The 15,460-nt window shown below is 37.9% G+C and overlaps 1 protein-coding gene across 2 annotated transcripts in view; it reads right to left on the reverse strand.

Moving 5' to 3' along the window:
* Positions 1-15,460, reverse strand: part of mtmr12 (myotubularin related protein 12) — an 18,513-nt gene continuing 3,053 nt past the window's right edge. Inside the window, exons 2-16 of one of the 2 annotated variants that reach the window (XM_046841341.1) lie at positions 13,870-13,927; positions 13,590-13,729; positions 10,918-10,990; positions 10,651-10,787; positions 10,015-10,102; positions 9,162-9,285; positions 8,950-9,025; positions 7,638-7,735; positions 6,872-6,996; positions 6,704-6,782; positions 6,546-6,616; positions 6,278-6,447; positions 4,375-4,551; positions 3,823-3,981; positions 1-3,072 (exon numbers count right to left, since the gene is read on the reverse strand). In XM_046841341.1, coding sequence (XP_046697297.1) covers positions 2,479-3,072; positions 3,823-3,981; positions 4,375-4,551; positions 6,278-6,447; positions 6,546-6,616; positions 6,704-6,782; positions 6,872-6,996; positions 7,638-7,735; positions 8,950-9,025; positions 9,162-9,285; positions 10,015-10,102; positions 10,651-10,787; positions 10,918-10,990; positions 13,590-13,729; positions 13,870-13,927 — 2,169 coding nt within the window. In that variant the 3' untranslated portion in view covers positions 1-2,478. The remainder of the gene's footprint in view (positions 3,073-3,822; positions 3,982-4,374; positions 4,552-6,277; positions 6,448-6,545; positions 6,617-6,703; positions 6,783-6,871; positions 6,997-7,637; positions 7,736-8,949; positions 9,026-9,161; positions 9,286-10,014; positions 10,103-10,650; positions 10,788-10,917; positions 10,991-13,589; positions 13,730-13,869; positions 13,928-15,460) is intronic. The other variant, XM_046841342.1, reaches the window with a different exon arrangement.

Raw genomic sequence — 15,460 nt, forward strand, 5'->3', positions numbered from 1 at the left:
TCTCGGTAAAGCATAAGAACATGTATTGGATGATTATTTGAGCGAGAACAGAACGCATGTACAATCATCAGAACCAACAGAACCACCATATGTTCAAAATCGTAGTAAACAAACTCGTCCCAGTAAAAATCATTAGCTTTATGTAACAGTGTCTGAGCGCAAACAGGCAGTAGTACAATCATGTAAAAAAAAATAAACAAAAACAACAAAACAGCTTATAAAAGAAGCACTTGATTCCAATCAATCGTTCATTCATAAAAGGTATAAGATTTAATTATAAATGCAAATATAACATTAAGGTGTAATTATATAATTTACACTGTAGGCACCTTTTATGTGATTTGTATACTCCTAATAACATTTTATCCATTCTGCAATAACCTAAGGCACTTTCCTTTTGCGAACAAATGTGTTACAGGTTACTTTTTCGGCTTAAGTATATATTTATTGCATACAGGGCAAGAAAATGCTGGCTAGGTATTTCTGTATTATGCTTTTTCAAGTTCTCAATGTGTCTTTACATGACTTAGTTGTTTTACACAACATTGATAATCCTTCTTTGAAACATTTATAATAAATGTACCAGCATGTTCCAGCATGGCAGTGCCCTTGTGCACAAAGCGAGCTGCATGAAGATATGATTTACATGGTTTGGAGAAGATCATCTTAAATGTAGCCTGGGCCTATTAAACACCTTTGGGATGAATTGGAACACTGATTGCACCCCTTCACTCTAAGGGAATTGAAGGGAATTCTAATTCAGTCATTTTTTTATTATTATTTGTTCCCTGTCTTTCAGAGTCACCGTCAACCAGCAGATGGCACCAAATCACACATGTTTATTAGCAATTTCTTTAAACCTTGGGATGCGTTATGAAAATAATAAATCATTTAAAACATTAGGCAATTTGATTTGAAAAAAATAAATAAATAAATAAGGCCTATTGTAGATTTTTTTTTATGGTTGACTTGGACTGAATCTGCGTGTATATTTTAGCTACCCATAAAAAAACCCACTTAAACCTTTTAAATCAGTAAGACTGCAGTCAGTAGTTAAGGCATTAGACCAAATGAGGTATGCACCATAAGGCTGAGCGAGTTATATGCAGTATACACATAATATAATAAAGCAAAAAGGCAACAAACAATGCAAACAGTATCTTAATATGTAAAATTGTACATATAATATTTGCGTCTAGGCATGAAAACATGGATAGATTAATCTAGAGCACATTCATTCAGATTAAATCCAGAACATTTCCTTATACTCCACTGTTATACTAGTCATATGAATCAGGCTGTATCATAACGAGTAGCACTAGAAAAGTGCTATTAATGAAAAAAATATAACACTTCATCCATTCTAGATTGTGCAACCTTGTAAATAAATGCCAAGCCAACATATTGGATGTACAAAATAAACACATCGCGCTTGTGTTTATTCTTAGATATAAATTTAATTCTGTTCGGCTCAAGTGAAGGTTCTGATACAGTAAAATCCACCTACAGTATAAATAATGCTTTTCCCCCGCTTTATCCCTCATATCACTAAGAGATCATTCGCTACACAAAGGCTTAAGGCTTTAGGTCTCGTCTTCAAATCATTCATAAGCACAGGTCCTAGTCAAAAGCCCCAGTGTGCCTGTTGGTAAATGATTACCTGTAAATTATAAAGTGCATTTAAGGCACATCTAATTTGCATTTAATGACAACAAAAATGGTAAAGGTCTCAGAGCGGTCATGTTAATACCTCAGTAAATCATCCTATAATTCAGCAGACGAGTCGTAATAATCAACGTTTCTGCCCTTTAAAGGGTGAGATTTCGTTTGGATCGATATCTTTCACGTGTTTAATAAGAAATGACAGCCATTTAGACTTGACAGCTTAATTTATATATATATTTCTATGTGTGTGTGTGTGCGTGTGTGTATAGACAAACAGACAGAAAGACAGACAGACAGACAGGTCTTATAGAAACTATAATAATAGGCCTATTAAACTATAATATAGGCCATTGTGGGGAAAGGTTTTCATTCTTACCAAGCAGAAGTCTCTCTAGCGACTGCTGCCTGATTGCATGATAATTGAAAGCCAAGTTGAACTGAAACAGGAGGAACAAGGTGTGGCTCCTGCATGATTGAAATGAAAACCTGCATCCACAGCAGCTACGCAAAAGACCTGCCTTTAAAAATCAAAAGGCTTCACCCAAAGGGTGTGCGTGCTTATTCAATGGAGTTATTGCAAGCTTTTTATCCTGCCTTTTTTTTTTTTTACCTAAAACGTTTGATAGTTTTTTTTATAAAGTTGTAATTTTACATTAAGGGTGGAAAAGGTGCGAACATGATTTATCTTGCTTTTATTTTTAACGTCACCAAAAAACCCTACAATTGTAACCGGTCTGTGAAGACTTTTTATATCCATTGTAAAGAGACACGTGTGAATGTGACTCCAAGCCACTCTAAATATGACTCCTGCTCCTAAACAAAGCTTATAACTTCACTGCTTTCGTCATCTTGGCTTGCTAGCTTATCGCTCACCATCAGACTATGTAGAAGGCTCGTGGGAATGGCGGGCTTTGAGTACCAGGTCCGACCAGTAGCAAAGGGGAAAGAGGACGACAGACGCACTGAGGTCCGTGTGAACGCTATTGGACATGGCTGCAGGCGATGGCTTACAGCCTGATTTTCACAGCATCCCCTTGGTTCCAGCTGACTCTGGAGCTCCTGCACTTGAGCCAGGAGCTCAGCAAGTTTGCTTGTGACGGCCACGGGGCCTCCACCCACGATCTGGCTGTCGGGGATCCAGCGGAGGCAGCGCTGCATCCACAGACGCATGGTTGGTCCAGACAGACATGGCAGCAGCAGGCCGTGCGGGTCCGGTGGGCGACGCTGCCAAGCCTCATAGAACTCGCTAGTGGACCCTGCCACCGGGCTTTCGGGTGACACCATCCAGCGACTGAGACGTTTTACACGAAGCAGTTTCTTCAGGCTGTCTGCCTCATCTTTGAAGAAACCTTTCTTGGGAGGTGTTTTGAATGCAGAGCTGGGCAAGGACAACTGCCGCTGGTGCTGCTGAGCAAAAATGTAGAAGATCTGTTACTTATATCGGAAAGCTTTAAAGTTCTAGTCAAGACAAGTTAGATTGATTTCAGTTCAGAATAATTTACTAAACTGAATGAAATTCGTATGAAAATATAATGTTCAATTCTATTCCAGTTTATTTCTATCGCACTTTTCACAATGAAAATGGTCTCAAAGCAGCTTTACATAACATCAGGATTATATAATACATTTTTTTTAAAGTGGACTACGTGTGTTTATCACCAAGCCTGAGGTGACCTGGGGCAACTGTGGCAAGGAAAAAACTCCCTTAGATAGTTTGAGGAAGAAACCAGACTTAAAATGTGAACCCATCCTCATTTGGGTGACACCAAGAGTGTGATTATAAATCATTAAGAAAAACAATACAAACACCGGAATTTGAGAAATACTGTATCATGAGCACTATGAATGTGTGGTTATAAATAATGTCCTCCGGAAACAGCATGAATGTAGTGTGGTATATTTAAGGTTAAGGTCAAAGTTATTGGCAGAGTTTGTGTTTTTGTACAAAATGTAATCAAGATCCGACCACACCACTTTGTTGAATTCATCTAAAAGTTTTGTGTGATCAGATTTGGTCATTAGCATGACTTTATAATGTGACTGGTTGGTATATCCGTATACATTGGAAGATACAGCAAACAGATTTATGTGTAAAGTTGATGTATAGTTTATGTACAGATGATGGAAAATCACAGCAATGTCAAATGCTCTCTTCACCTTTCCTCGAGGAACTCTGCGTAGGGTTTTCTCTTGCTTGAGCTTCTCGCTATACAGAGGGTTGAGGAAGAGCTGCTGCGCCTTGCAGTCAAACTGCACCGACCAGTCCCACACTGCAGGGCAGGTCAATGGGCCTCTTTGTGAGTACTGAGACTCGGCCTGCCAACAAAATCAAGCAGCAGTAGTGAACAGGAGGGGTATCTGTTAGAAAGTGATGGACGAGCACACACTCGGGCTAACAACATTAACACAAGGAGAGAACTGTTCGCTTTTTGGACTGAGGATATGGTACTGCGAAGGTAGCAGTAGTGCGCTGTTACCTTACTGCTGTTCTTGAACATCAACAGTATCAGGTGTTTAATGCGGTTAGGATTGTTCTACAAAACGTCTAAAGGAAGTCAAGTGTCTGGTATGATGCATCAGAGAGGAATGCAAAACAACCGGTTTCTGTGCGAGGATGACCTTGAAAAATTAAGTTGGAGCTAAACCACGTTCTATCAGACAAAACAACTACAAAGTGACTTCAATAACATTCTTAGCTGTTAGCGCTACCTTCATTGTGCTTTCCATCTGGTGGGCAGAATTAAAAAGAAATGTGCTGAAGATTGGCACGTGGACACTGTCGGACAGGACGGTCAAGTACGTCTCGGAAAACTGGAAGGCTGTTTCGTGTTGCTGAACCAGCTGCCACACACACTCCAGGAAGAGCAGGAAGATTGGGGACTGACACTGTGGAAAAGAGAAGAAACCCTGATCACCCTACATGCTGAAATAGGAAAGAAATGCTAAATACCAGACTATCTCTTAATTCTCAAAGTTAAAGAAAGCAAAACACTGGCTGAACTGTAAAAAATAATATACTATATGGACAGTATTGTGACACCTGACTTTTCCAGCCAAGTCTGGTTCTTCCCCAAATTGTTACCACAAACTAGGGGCATGCGATTGCATTCCATTGCCTTTGGATGAGGTAGAATTGAATTTACCCCCTCACTTGAACCAAACCTGTTCCAGAAAAATATGATTTATTGATTTCATAACGCAACAATTAGCATAGCGGTCTAATTGTTCCAACTACAAACTATGACATCTTTTAAAAAATATTCACCCAAAATATGTTCTTGTACTGAAACCTTCTAAACTCTACTAATTCATTCCATAGTAAAAATGTGTGGTGAATCCACAGATGATGACACCGGCATGTCAAATTAACCTTGAAACACTGTTGTATCTCCAAACCTCTCCAAGGTGACAAACATGAGTCATGTTGTTCAGGGATATATTGCCTGGCTGAAGACCAGGATGGTGGCGCATGTACAACCGGATTTTGCAATTTCGTAGATGTTGATCAACTAGTTGAAAGCTTATTCATTTATAAAAAATGTGCATACATTATATATAGTCAGCAAGAGGCAATTATAGATCTTTATATACATAAACAGAAGACTTTATTGATCCCATAGGTAGATTGTTTAAAAAAAAAAAAAAAAATATATATATATATATATATATATATATATATATATATATATATATATATATATATATATATATATATATATATATATATACACACACACACACACACACACACACACAGTACAGACCAAAAGTTTGGACACACCTTCTCATTCAAAGAGTTTTCTTTATTTTCATGACTATAAAAATTGTAGAGTCACACTGAAGGCATCAAGGGCTATTTGACCAAGAAGGAGAGTGATGGGGTGCTGCGCCAGATGACCTGGCCTCCACAGTCACCGGACCTGAACCCAATCGAGATGGTTTAGGGTTGAGCTGGACCGCAGAGTGAAGGCAAAAGGGCCAACAAGTGCCAAGCATCTCTCGGGGAACTCCTTCAAGACTGTTGGAAGACCATTTCAGGTGACTACCTCTTGAAGCTCATCAAGAGAATGCCAAGAGTGTGCAAAGCAGTAATCAAAGCAAAAGGTGGCTACTTTGAAGAACCTAGACAATTCATAGTTTTGATGCCTTCAGTGTGAATCTACAATTTTCATAGTCATGAAAATAAAGAAAACTCTCGGAATGAGAAGGTGTGTCCAAACTTTTGGTCTGTACTTACGTACTTACTTACTTACTTACTTACTTACTTACTTACTATCTATCTATCTATATACACATATATACACACACACACACACACACACACACACACACACACACACACACACACACACACACACACACACACACACACTGTACGTGCTCAATAGCTTCTGCCTTTATATTTATTTGCTGTACATGTACTTACATTTTCTCCACTTGTTCATTTGCATAATGCTACTATTGTACTTCATATAAACAATGTTGATTCTGTACCATCCAGCTGCACACGTATACAGCATACAGTCTAAATACTGTAGGCCTTACAGTGGGCTCTGCTACTATAGAACATTCTCCATCCTGCTATTAAATCGCTTTAATTGCACTTTACTACCTCCTTGTCCTTCTGATGAAGGTGATTGCATCGATCGAGGAAAGCATGACAGCCAGCAACCCATTCTTTCTGCACCAGGCCCTGAAAGCCTGCCAGAGTCCTGTAGTGAGAATCCAGCATTATCTGAACCAGGCTAGAAATAACGCAGCACAAGTCAGTGCCTTCCTCCTCTGGAACACAAAAAGAGGATTCGACTGCTGTTCAAGATCTCAACATTTAAAAAAAAAAGATATCACGATTGACACCGACACTCACACTGGATACCTACCCATTATAAGAACATTGGTATTTTCCTTTTCAAGGCACTCTACCACTTCCACTGCTTTATAGAGACACTGTCTAAAAAAAATCAAGCGGGGATTTCTCCAATTATTATCTCATAAGCTTTAAAGGTACAATTATTTTTCAAGGCAAAATATTTAAAACCTTATCATTTCTAGCCAGCCTGAGCTTTCAAGTGAGGAGAACCACTTGACGTCTGACACCCAAAAATCAGTGGAATTATCTGTAAAAGAAAGAGGATTAAAATCTGAGATGGACACATGGCTCTGCTATCAAAATTCAAGTCTTTTTTGTAATGAATTTAAGACTCACCAATGAGAAAAAATTGTTTGAACTTGGTGTAAGACTGCTGAATGTCCTGAATGGTAGGAAGCGTTTCAGACAAGTCCTCTGTTTTAACAGAATAAAGGTGATTTTGAGCCACAGCCTGAAGCATTCTGTAAAAGAAATAAAAAATAAAAATAAAGCATTTTGAACATAGGGAATGGAAGAAAAAGCAGTAGTATAGGATAAAAGCAGTAGTAGATTTCTTTAGACAAATTGTCAGTGGTTCTGTATATATTTGGGGGATAAATGTAGCTAAACAACTGCTGAAGAGATTTTTTTGGGGCTACATTAAATCTAGTTAATTTTAACCAGAAGTGGAAAACAATGAATTACATGATTCGCGTTACTGTAATCGAGTAGTTTTTTAGTTATATACTAGATATAAAGTTTATAAAGTAGTAATCTGTAATTTTAGTATATGTAATTTTACTTATGTTGTATGTTTTGTACTTGAAAAAAGTAACCAAATAATGTTTACTCTGAGTAATAAAAAAAATGTTGTTTTTCTTCTAATTTTACTTTAGAAAAAAATGGCATTTTGTGCATTTGTAAACCCGTAATCTCAGTTGTACTCCAGCAAACGTTTAAAGTAAAAGTACTTTTACTTGAGTAGAATATTTTAGTAGTCATTCCACCTTTGATTTGAACAGCAGACTTACAAAATGGTGAGACTTTATTCTTAAATTGACGCGAACCCTGGAAAAACCCCTGGAAAAGGTGAAACTGTATTATGGTGTTTAAACACATGTACCTCTCCACATAGGCTTGCACGACCCCGTCTTCCTGATTTGTGGGTACAGAGGAGGATTTAAATAAAGCACAGCCACTATGGTGGGACCAGCACCAAATCTGAAAAAACAAGAATGACAAGCTTTATAAAAAAAAAAAAAAAAAAAAAAAAAAAAAGCTTTTATGCATATATTCTATAAGGTCACAATATTAGCACAGAGTTGGTCCTCCCTTTAACTGTTACTCGCCTGGGAAAGCTTTTAACTAGTTTTTGGAGTGTGACTATGGGGATTCGTTTATCAGTCACAATAACAAGTGAGGTCAGGCACTGATGCTGGAGCGAAAAGGCCTGGCCGGCGACCTTGATTAATCCTGTTCATGGAGCTTGATTTGTGCACAGGGGCACTGTTATGTGGAAGATGTTTAGCTCCAATAAAAGCAGTGCCACAGACTGATCACCTCCATGCAACGCCGAATTGAGGCAGTAATTGAAGCAAAAGGAGCCTCTACCAAGTATTGAGTACATATACAGTAAATGAACATACTTTCCAGAAGGATAACGATTCACTAAAAATGTTTTTTATTGGTCTTATGAAGTATTATAATTTGTTGAGAGAGTGAATTGGTGGGTTTTTGTTTAATGTGAGACAAAATCATCACAATTAAAAGAACCAAAGACTTAAACGACTTCAGTCTGAGTGCGAGTTTCACAATTCGAGTTGAATTACTGAAATAAATAAACTTTTCCACGACAATCAAATTTATTGGGATGCACCTGTATAGTCGTCCTCAAACCCCTGTTTTTGACATCAACTTTATTCATTATTTTACTGAACACACTGGAGAGGGCGAATAACTCTATGAAAGTTGGTGAAACCGCTTCCTTTTTTTCTGTGATTTTTTTTTCAGTCTAATCATTTGCATAAATGAATGTGATTGGCCAGGCAAAGCCACATTAACAATAGTTCCTGTTTTTTTGTTTTTGTTTTTTATTTGAGTTCATCTGTAGCCTTTTTTTGCATGCACTGGTTCTGCTACAGTACATTTTGACTGTTCTGCTATATTTATCTGGTGAGTCTGCATTCAGACTACCTTAACATATGATGATACTAAAATGTATGTATGTGCGTATACACACATTATTTAAATATTTACATTTAAGGTATTTGGCAGACGCCCTTATCCAGAGTGACATAAAAACGAGTAGTCGAGGGTTTAGGGCCTTGCTTAAGAGCCCAGAAGTAGGATTTAAACTTGTGACCTTCCAATCCAAAGTCAAATGCCTTATCCACTGGGCTACCACCTCTTACTCTTACTGTAACCGTAATACTTACTGGTAACCCGCTTCCTGGGAATTGACCTAAATCCTCATCAGTGACAGCTGCTGGAATGATGAAGTACTTTGGTAATCTACAAAGAAATGTGAACATATTTGAGCAAATTAAGCGAATCCTATTGTGAATGTTATTGACCGTGAAACCTGTACTATTGTATTCAGCTCCAATGGTGGCAATTTGTAAATCTGAGAAGAGAAGTCATGACTTACTTTGTGGAAAGTTCAAAGTTCTCGTTGTTCGTGACTAATCTACAGTTTCCTTTGGTTCTTTTCATTTCTTGCATCCAGTCAGCTGATGAATCGAACATAACAGTCTTCTCTGCTGTATACATTTCTGAAAGGCAGAAATGATGCATCCAGTCATGTAATTATACTTGCGCCTTACATTTATCTCGTTTATACAACTAAGCGGGGCCTTGTTGATCAGCCTAGCAGTCACAACTTAGTGGATCTGGGATTGAAACTCACAACCTTTCCGATCACAAATCCAACAATTTAACCACTAATCTACCAATTCCCTACTTACTTATTGATTAGGTGCTTTAACTGAATTATTACATTTGGAGAGAACTTGAGCACTTCCCCTCCCTTTATTTCTTGATGGTGTTATACATTAAAGACTTTAAACATATGTTAAGCATTGTAACATGGGAATCTGACAGCTGCTCTGCCAGTTGGCTGAGAATTTGTATATTATGAAGGAATCTAGGACTATTTTAAACCCTATCACAGTTGTAGGGATGTCAGATGTGACAGCTGTATTAAAAGCATAAAGAAGCTTTGTTTTTTTTCTGCAAAATACAAACACAAAGGAAATTGTCTTCCTAATAATGAGCAGGCACAAATTCATTGTTGTTTTATTCGTTTGTTCTTCTTATTTATTGTACATACGGTATATGTTTATATTCATTTAGACATTGACAGACTTAGATAGGACTTTACTAGCAATGAATTAATATAAAATGATTTTTTTTTAAGTATGTTTGTGTGTAACTCTATATAAAATGATCAATCTGGTTTAAATTCATGGAGATTTATATTAATTTAAGATGAAATTTAGTACCTGGTCTTGCTGCATGAGCGTAAGCAAAAGCAAAGACGCACTTCAGGGACTTTGGCTCCAAGCAATGATGAACAATACCCCGAAAAATCTAATGCAAAAAAAAAAAAAAAAAAAAAAAAAAAGACATTGTGGGAACAGTCAATAATCAGAATTCATGTTGTGTGTTATTTCTATGAGAAGACGCTACATGGACAAAAGTTTGTGGACACCTAAGCATAAGATTCATGTGTGTTTTCTGAAAGTGCTGTAATAATAACCTCCACTCTTCTGGAAACAACAGGATTTTAGAGTGTGATTGTGAAGTGTTCATTCGACCACAGGTTTGGGATGCAGTCAGCATTTTGATTCATTCCAGAGGTGTTCAATAGTGTTTGAGGTCAGAGCTCAATAGCAGGCCACTCATGATCTTACCCTCAAACCCACATCACTGAGCTCACTTTGTGCGCAGAGTCATTGCCATGCTGGAACAGGTTTGGGTCTCGTAGTTCAAGTGAAGAGGAAATTTAAACCTATCACATCCAAAGACGTCCTATACAATTGTGTGGGTCCAACTTTGTGGTAAAAGTTCAGGGAAAACCGTATATGGTTAGAAAAGTAAGGTTTCCCAATACTTTGGTCCATGTTGTATACAGTTACCTTTTTGGCATCCTCTTCTTTGGTATAGGTTAAACAGAATTGGAAGACACGCAGGTCTTTACAGTGAATGATGAATTTGGATGGATATTTATTTGCCAGGAAGCCTCCAGTTATCAACTTTCTCTTTTCATCGTAAACTGTGGAACAGATCACAAAGATGCACTGTTAGACCTTAAGATTTAAAACCCGGAAAATATTATGTTATTTGTGAATCTTCTGACATAGAAACTATAAAAGAAAGATTCAGGTTTTCGTTTGTTTCACTACCTCCGTAAACATGGTCCACACACATTAGAGGAATGTCATTTTCTCCATAAAGCTTATTCCTGAAGTGCTGGGTCTGAAGAAGAAAAAAGCAATACGATCATATTTTAATGAAAAAAGGAAATCCACATTGAACGATTTATTGTGTTCTAAGTTTACACTTCATTTATTACAGTTCATACAATTTATTTATTTATTACAATTTCTTCTGCATGTTGGTCTATAGCTATTTACCCACAATGCTGGCACTGGTGAGACTTTGGCAATTGGCATTGGCAATGATTCTACCTAAAGAAATGGATTCAGCAGCACTTTAATCCTTTAGTCTGAGACCAGCTTTTGAAGCTTCAACTTTAACGCTAATACTACAACATTTACAGCATCCAGAGCGACTTACAACTGAGCAGTTAAGGATTAGGGGCCTTGCTTAAGGGCCCAGCAGTAGCAGCTTGATGATCCAGAGTCCAGCGCCTAAACCACTGAGCTGCAACCTTCACTACTACAACTAAAGCCATCACACTCATCATCTCATAGATAGTTAACCAGCCACACTGAGTCTCTGCCCTAACTCAGTGTCATATAGCTGCAATGCATCCTGGGACTTTGAGTTCAAAGTCCAAACTTTCTTCACTATTTTCAGACCAGATTTCTCATGAATGACATTGCAAACTACTGGGGAAAAAAGTGTGATTTTTGATATTTTTTTTCCATGCCTAAAAACGTTTTTTCTCCCTATTAAACAACATTATAGCTGTGCAAGCAAACTTCTGAAAGGAATAACTAAAATACAGCACTGACTATCAAACGCTGACATTTCAATATGAATAGGTTTGATGGTGGAGATTTTCTTTAGCCGTTGTTTTGTACGGATGCACAATGTTAGAAAAAGCAAAAGACACAATGGGTTCATGCTTACAGAGCTGATCGACTGCACTATTTATTGAACCGCCACACAATGTTGTCTCTCTGTTTTTAAACAGATGGACATTTCCTGCTGCCTGGCAGAGGGTGCATTCTCACACCACTCGATTGCTGTTTGTGAACGCAAAAACCAAAATGAGTCTATTAAGACGGAACTTCCTACTTTTGCACCAAGTATCAGATCAACCTAAACGTATCTACATGAGCTACACTGAAGCACTGAGACCGAGTACTATTACGCGTGACACGCTATGCTGGGTAGGTCAGTTGGGTTTGGGCTCAGATGCGGTTCAAACAGAGATCGGTCCTTGATGTAGCATTTGTGGTGTTTTCATGTTCGCATTTTCATGTTTAGCAAGTCTGCTTTAATGGTGAATGCACTTCCAACCGCAGTTACTCTGGCAATGAATCACACTCTCAAGTTCCTGAAATGGTACTTTAAGTAAAAGTAGTCACCTGACATAGTTCCTCTTTGGCACACTCACTTTGTATACAGAACAGGTTCATTAGATAAACACAAACAGGTGCACTGCAAACTTTTGATTATTAAAATCACATTTGAGCAATTTCACCTGAATGGCACTGTGTCTGTTATTATAATACAACATTCAGTTTAGTATAGTTTTTATGTATGTCTGTACTTTGAGAGTCACTAACAGCTGGAACCAAATTCCTTGTGTGTGTCAACACACTTGGCCAAATTCTGATTCAGTGTGTACACAGTAGAATATACTGAATGTATAGGGGTAGAGGTTTTTTAGTTTTAGGATTTTGACTGAGGGAACATTTTGTCCAATTTTCTCCTAAAAATTAAAAGTTTGTGTGTTTGTTTTGAGTGTGTAAATAACCGAATCCCAGCAATTATTAAAATTTAATATATGCTTCTTTTGAGTAGATCATGAAAGTAAACAGGTCTAGTAACCAAATGTCTATTTGAATGAACTGAAAGACCGATACCAAAAGTACTGCGCGATATACAATACAAATATTATTGCAGTACTCGAGCCTGAATAAAGACTGTCTACAGCAAGATTTCATAGATTTTACACTCAAAAACCAAACAAAAGAAGAAAAAAAAACAAAAAAAAACACTGCTTCTTAGTCTTCACCACTAAGCTGGAAGTAACCACTGAAGAACGACTCTCGATTGATTCTCTGCCAGCTGACTTACTAGCTGATTAAGATCATGAGAGAAACGATTTGAGTTTGGTGTGTTTAGAAGTTGTACATGTATAAATAGAGTGCAAAGTGAGCGACTGTTTAAATGCAAAAAGCTCTAAAATGAACAGGACAATGTGATATTTCCAATTAGAGTGAAGCATGGACCTAAAGAACACTTTATAATATCTATAATGCTACAGTAACATTAGCTAGATACCTTAACCAATCGCAGAGCCTCTTTTCTGATGTCGGTTGTTGCGAAGGAAAAACAATGTTTCGCGTACTTTCCTACCGAAGCGGCTTCTATAACTTTTGACGACGTTTTACGACAACCAACCCTCTACCAAAACATGTTCTATAATGTCCTATAACGCATTATATAATGTTTTCAATGGCATCCCACTAGCGAATAATTCAAAGTCCAGTTCACAGCTGAAGAACAGTGCTGGTTCTTATAATAAAAACACTTAGGACAGAACCTCTACCACTGACGACGCCACCATCAACCCCGCCATCACGACCAGCAACGGCACCGCAACCAGTACCATATTCGTACCGTACCATAATCGTACGATGCAAGCCGTCTCCCTTACCGTCTCCTCCAGCGGTGTCTCGTCGCTGACGAAAGAGACGCGGAAATTAGTGCAGAGGAGCGTGCCGAAGATTCCCCGCTGAGAGAGGTCATCCTGTGTGTGTTTGAGAACGGGGCTTGCACTGCAGAACACGACTTCCCCTGAGGATTTGCCAGGAGAATACATGAAACCACTGTAGAACGGCGATTCTATTCAGCAGTCACTTTGTTCATAAAATACTCATTTTTCACTAATTCCTGTGGATGGGTGTGTGTGTGGGTGTGTGTCTGCATTTATTTACCTGGTAGCAAGTTGGGATGTCTCTCTTTCTTTTGTGACTCTTTCTCAGATTTGATTTCCTGTGCAGAGAGTCAAATCAAGCCGTTTATATTGTAAATAGTAGTACTTGATATACATTCACTCGCACACACCATCATAACAATTCAGTTCATTTTTATTTGTATTTGCGCTTTAAACAAGGGACATTGTCTCGAAGCAGCTTTACACAGATAATGCGCTAATAAAGAATGAATCAGATGGTTCTTTATAAGTGTAAGTTTGTCCCTAATGAGCGAGCCGGTGGCGATATCAGGGGCATTTCTGATTATTACTCGAATTCACAACAATGATTTATGGCAGTCTGCATACTGGAAAGAAAACCATGTATGAACAGTTGACCTGTTAAATTTTCTCCCTATTGTGCAATATAAATTATTTACTGTCACCAAAACAAATTCATTGAAAGTGCAAACATGCCAATAAAGCTCTTTCTGATTCTGATGTATGTCACATCAATAGGCTTCAGCCAGTTCAAAGACTGAAACTGACTGGATTATCAATAGCACCAATGATCAAATCCAACTATTATATAGACTGAAGAAAGCCAACAGCGGCTTAGTAACACACTAATCCTGTTTGGTAGATTTCTAGAGGGGATATGGCTGAATTCTTAAGCATATAGCTCATTCAGTTTGACCCCAAAATAAAACTAAAAGCCAGTGGAATGTGAGTAAATGTTTGCATACCACTTTGTCATTACTAAGACAGCATACAAGTGTTTTATATAAGGGTCGAAGTTTTTTGCGTGGTGGACAGTAATGTAGTAAATGTAATTCGTTACTGTACTTAAGTAGCTTTTTCACAAATCTCAATCAAATCCAATTTTATTTGTCAAATACACATACATACAGAGTACGACATGCAGTGAAATACTTTGTACGACTGTCCGGCATGAGGGAATAGGATGGGGAGAAGAAATAAAACAAAGAAAAAAGAAGGCAGATAAATAAAGAGAATTAACTATGTAAAATATAAAATATATAAAAGATACTGTAGTTTCCGGACTATAAAGCGCACCCATATATAAGCCGCATCTGTCTATAAGCCACACTACACTAATGTACTTTACACAGGCTTTAACAAAAGACACGTTACACACTGTAACGGGTGAAATATGTTGCAATTCCTTTAGGAGCGTAGCGGTATTTTGGGAATAGCATGCCACTGCATTCTTCCGGTATTACTGTGTGTGTGTGAGACCGAGGAATATGTCCTTATTATTTTCTGATGCTCATCTCTAAGTTTCTTTGACTAACCCTTAACGCTGTTGCCAAGAATAATAAAAAAGCATGAGTTTTGGAAACCTGTCTGTGCTTATATGATTTCTGTTGTAACTGGAGTTAGCGAGCTCTCCCTTCACCCAGACTCAACGCGTTACAACGGCTTGTATCTAAACAGTAGCCTTCCAAGAAAGTCATTGTTCACTGTCTTCCTCCTTCCTTTCACAACTATATCTCTCTGGAGTTTATCTTTTGGCATCATTGTGAGTTTAAAAAAAAAATTTTTTTCTCCCGATGCTGTGCAGCTCAGAACACAGGTGAGGTGCGTTTTTT

This window comes from Silurus meridionalis, chromosome 27, assembly GCF_014805685.1.
Source record: "Silurus meridionalis isolate SWU-2019-XX chromosome 27, ASM1480568v1, whole genome shotgun sequence".
NCBI lineage: Eukaryota > Metazoa > Chordata > Actinopteri > Siluriformes > Siluridae > Silurus > Silurus meridionalis.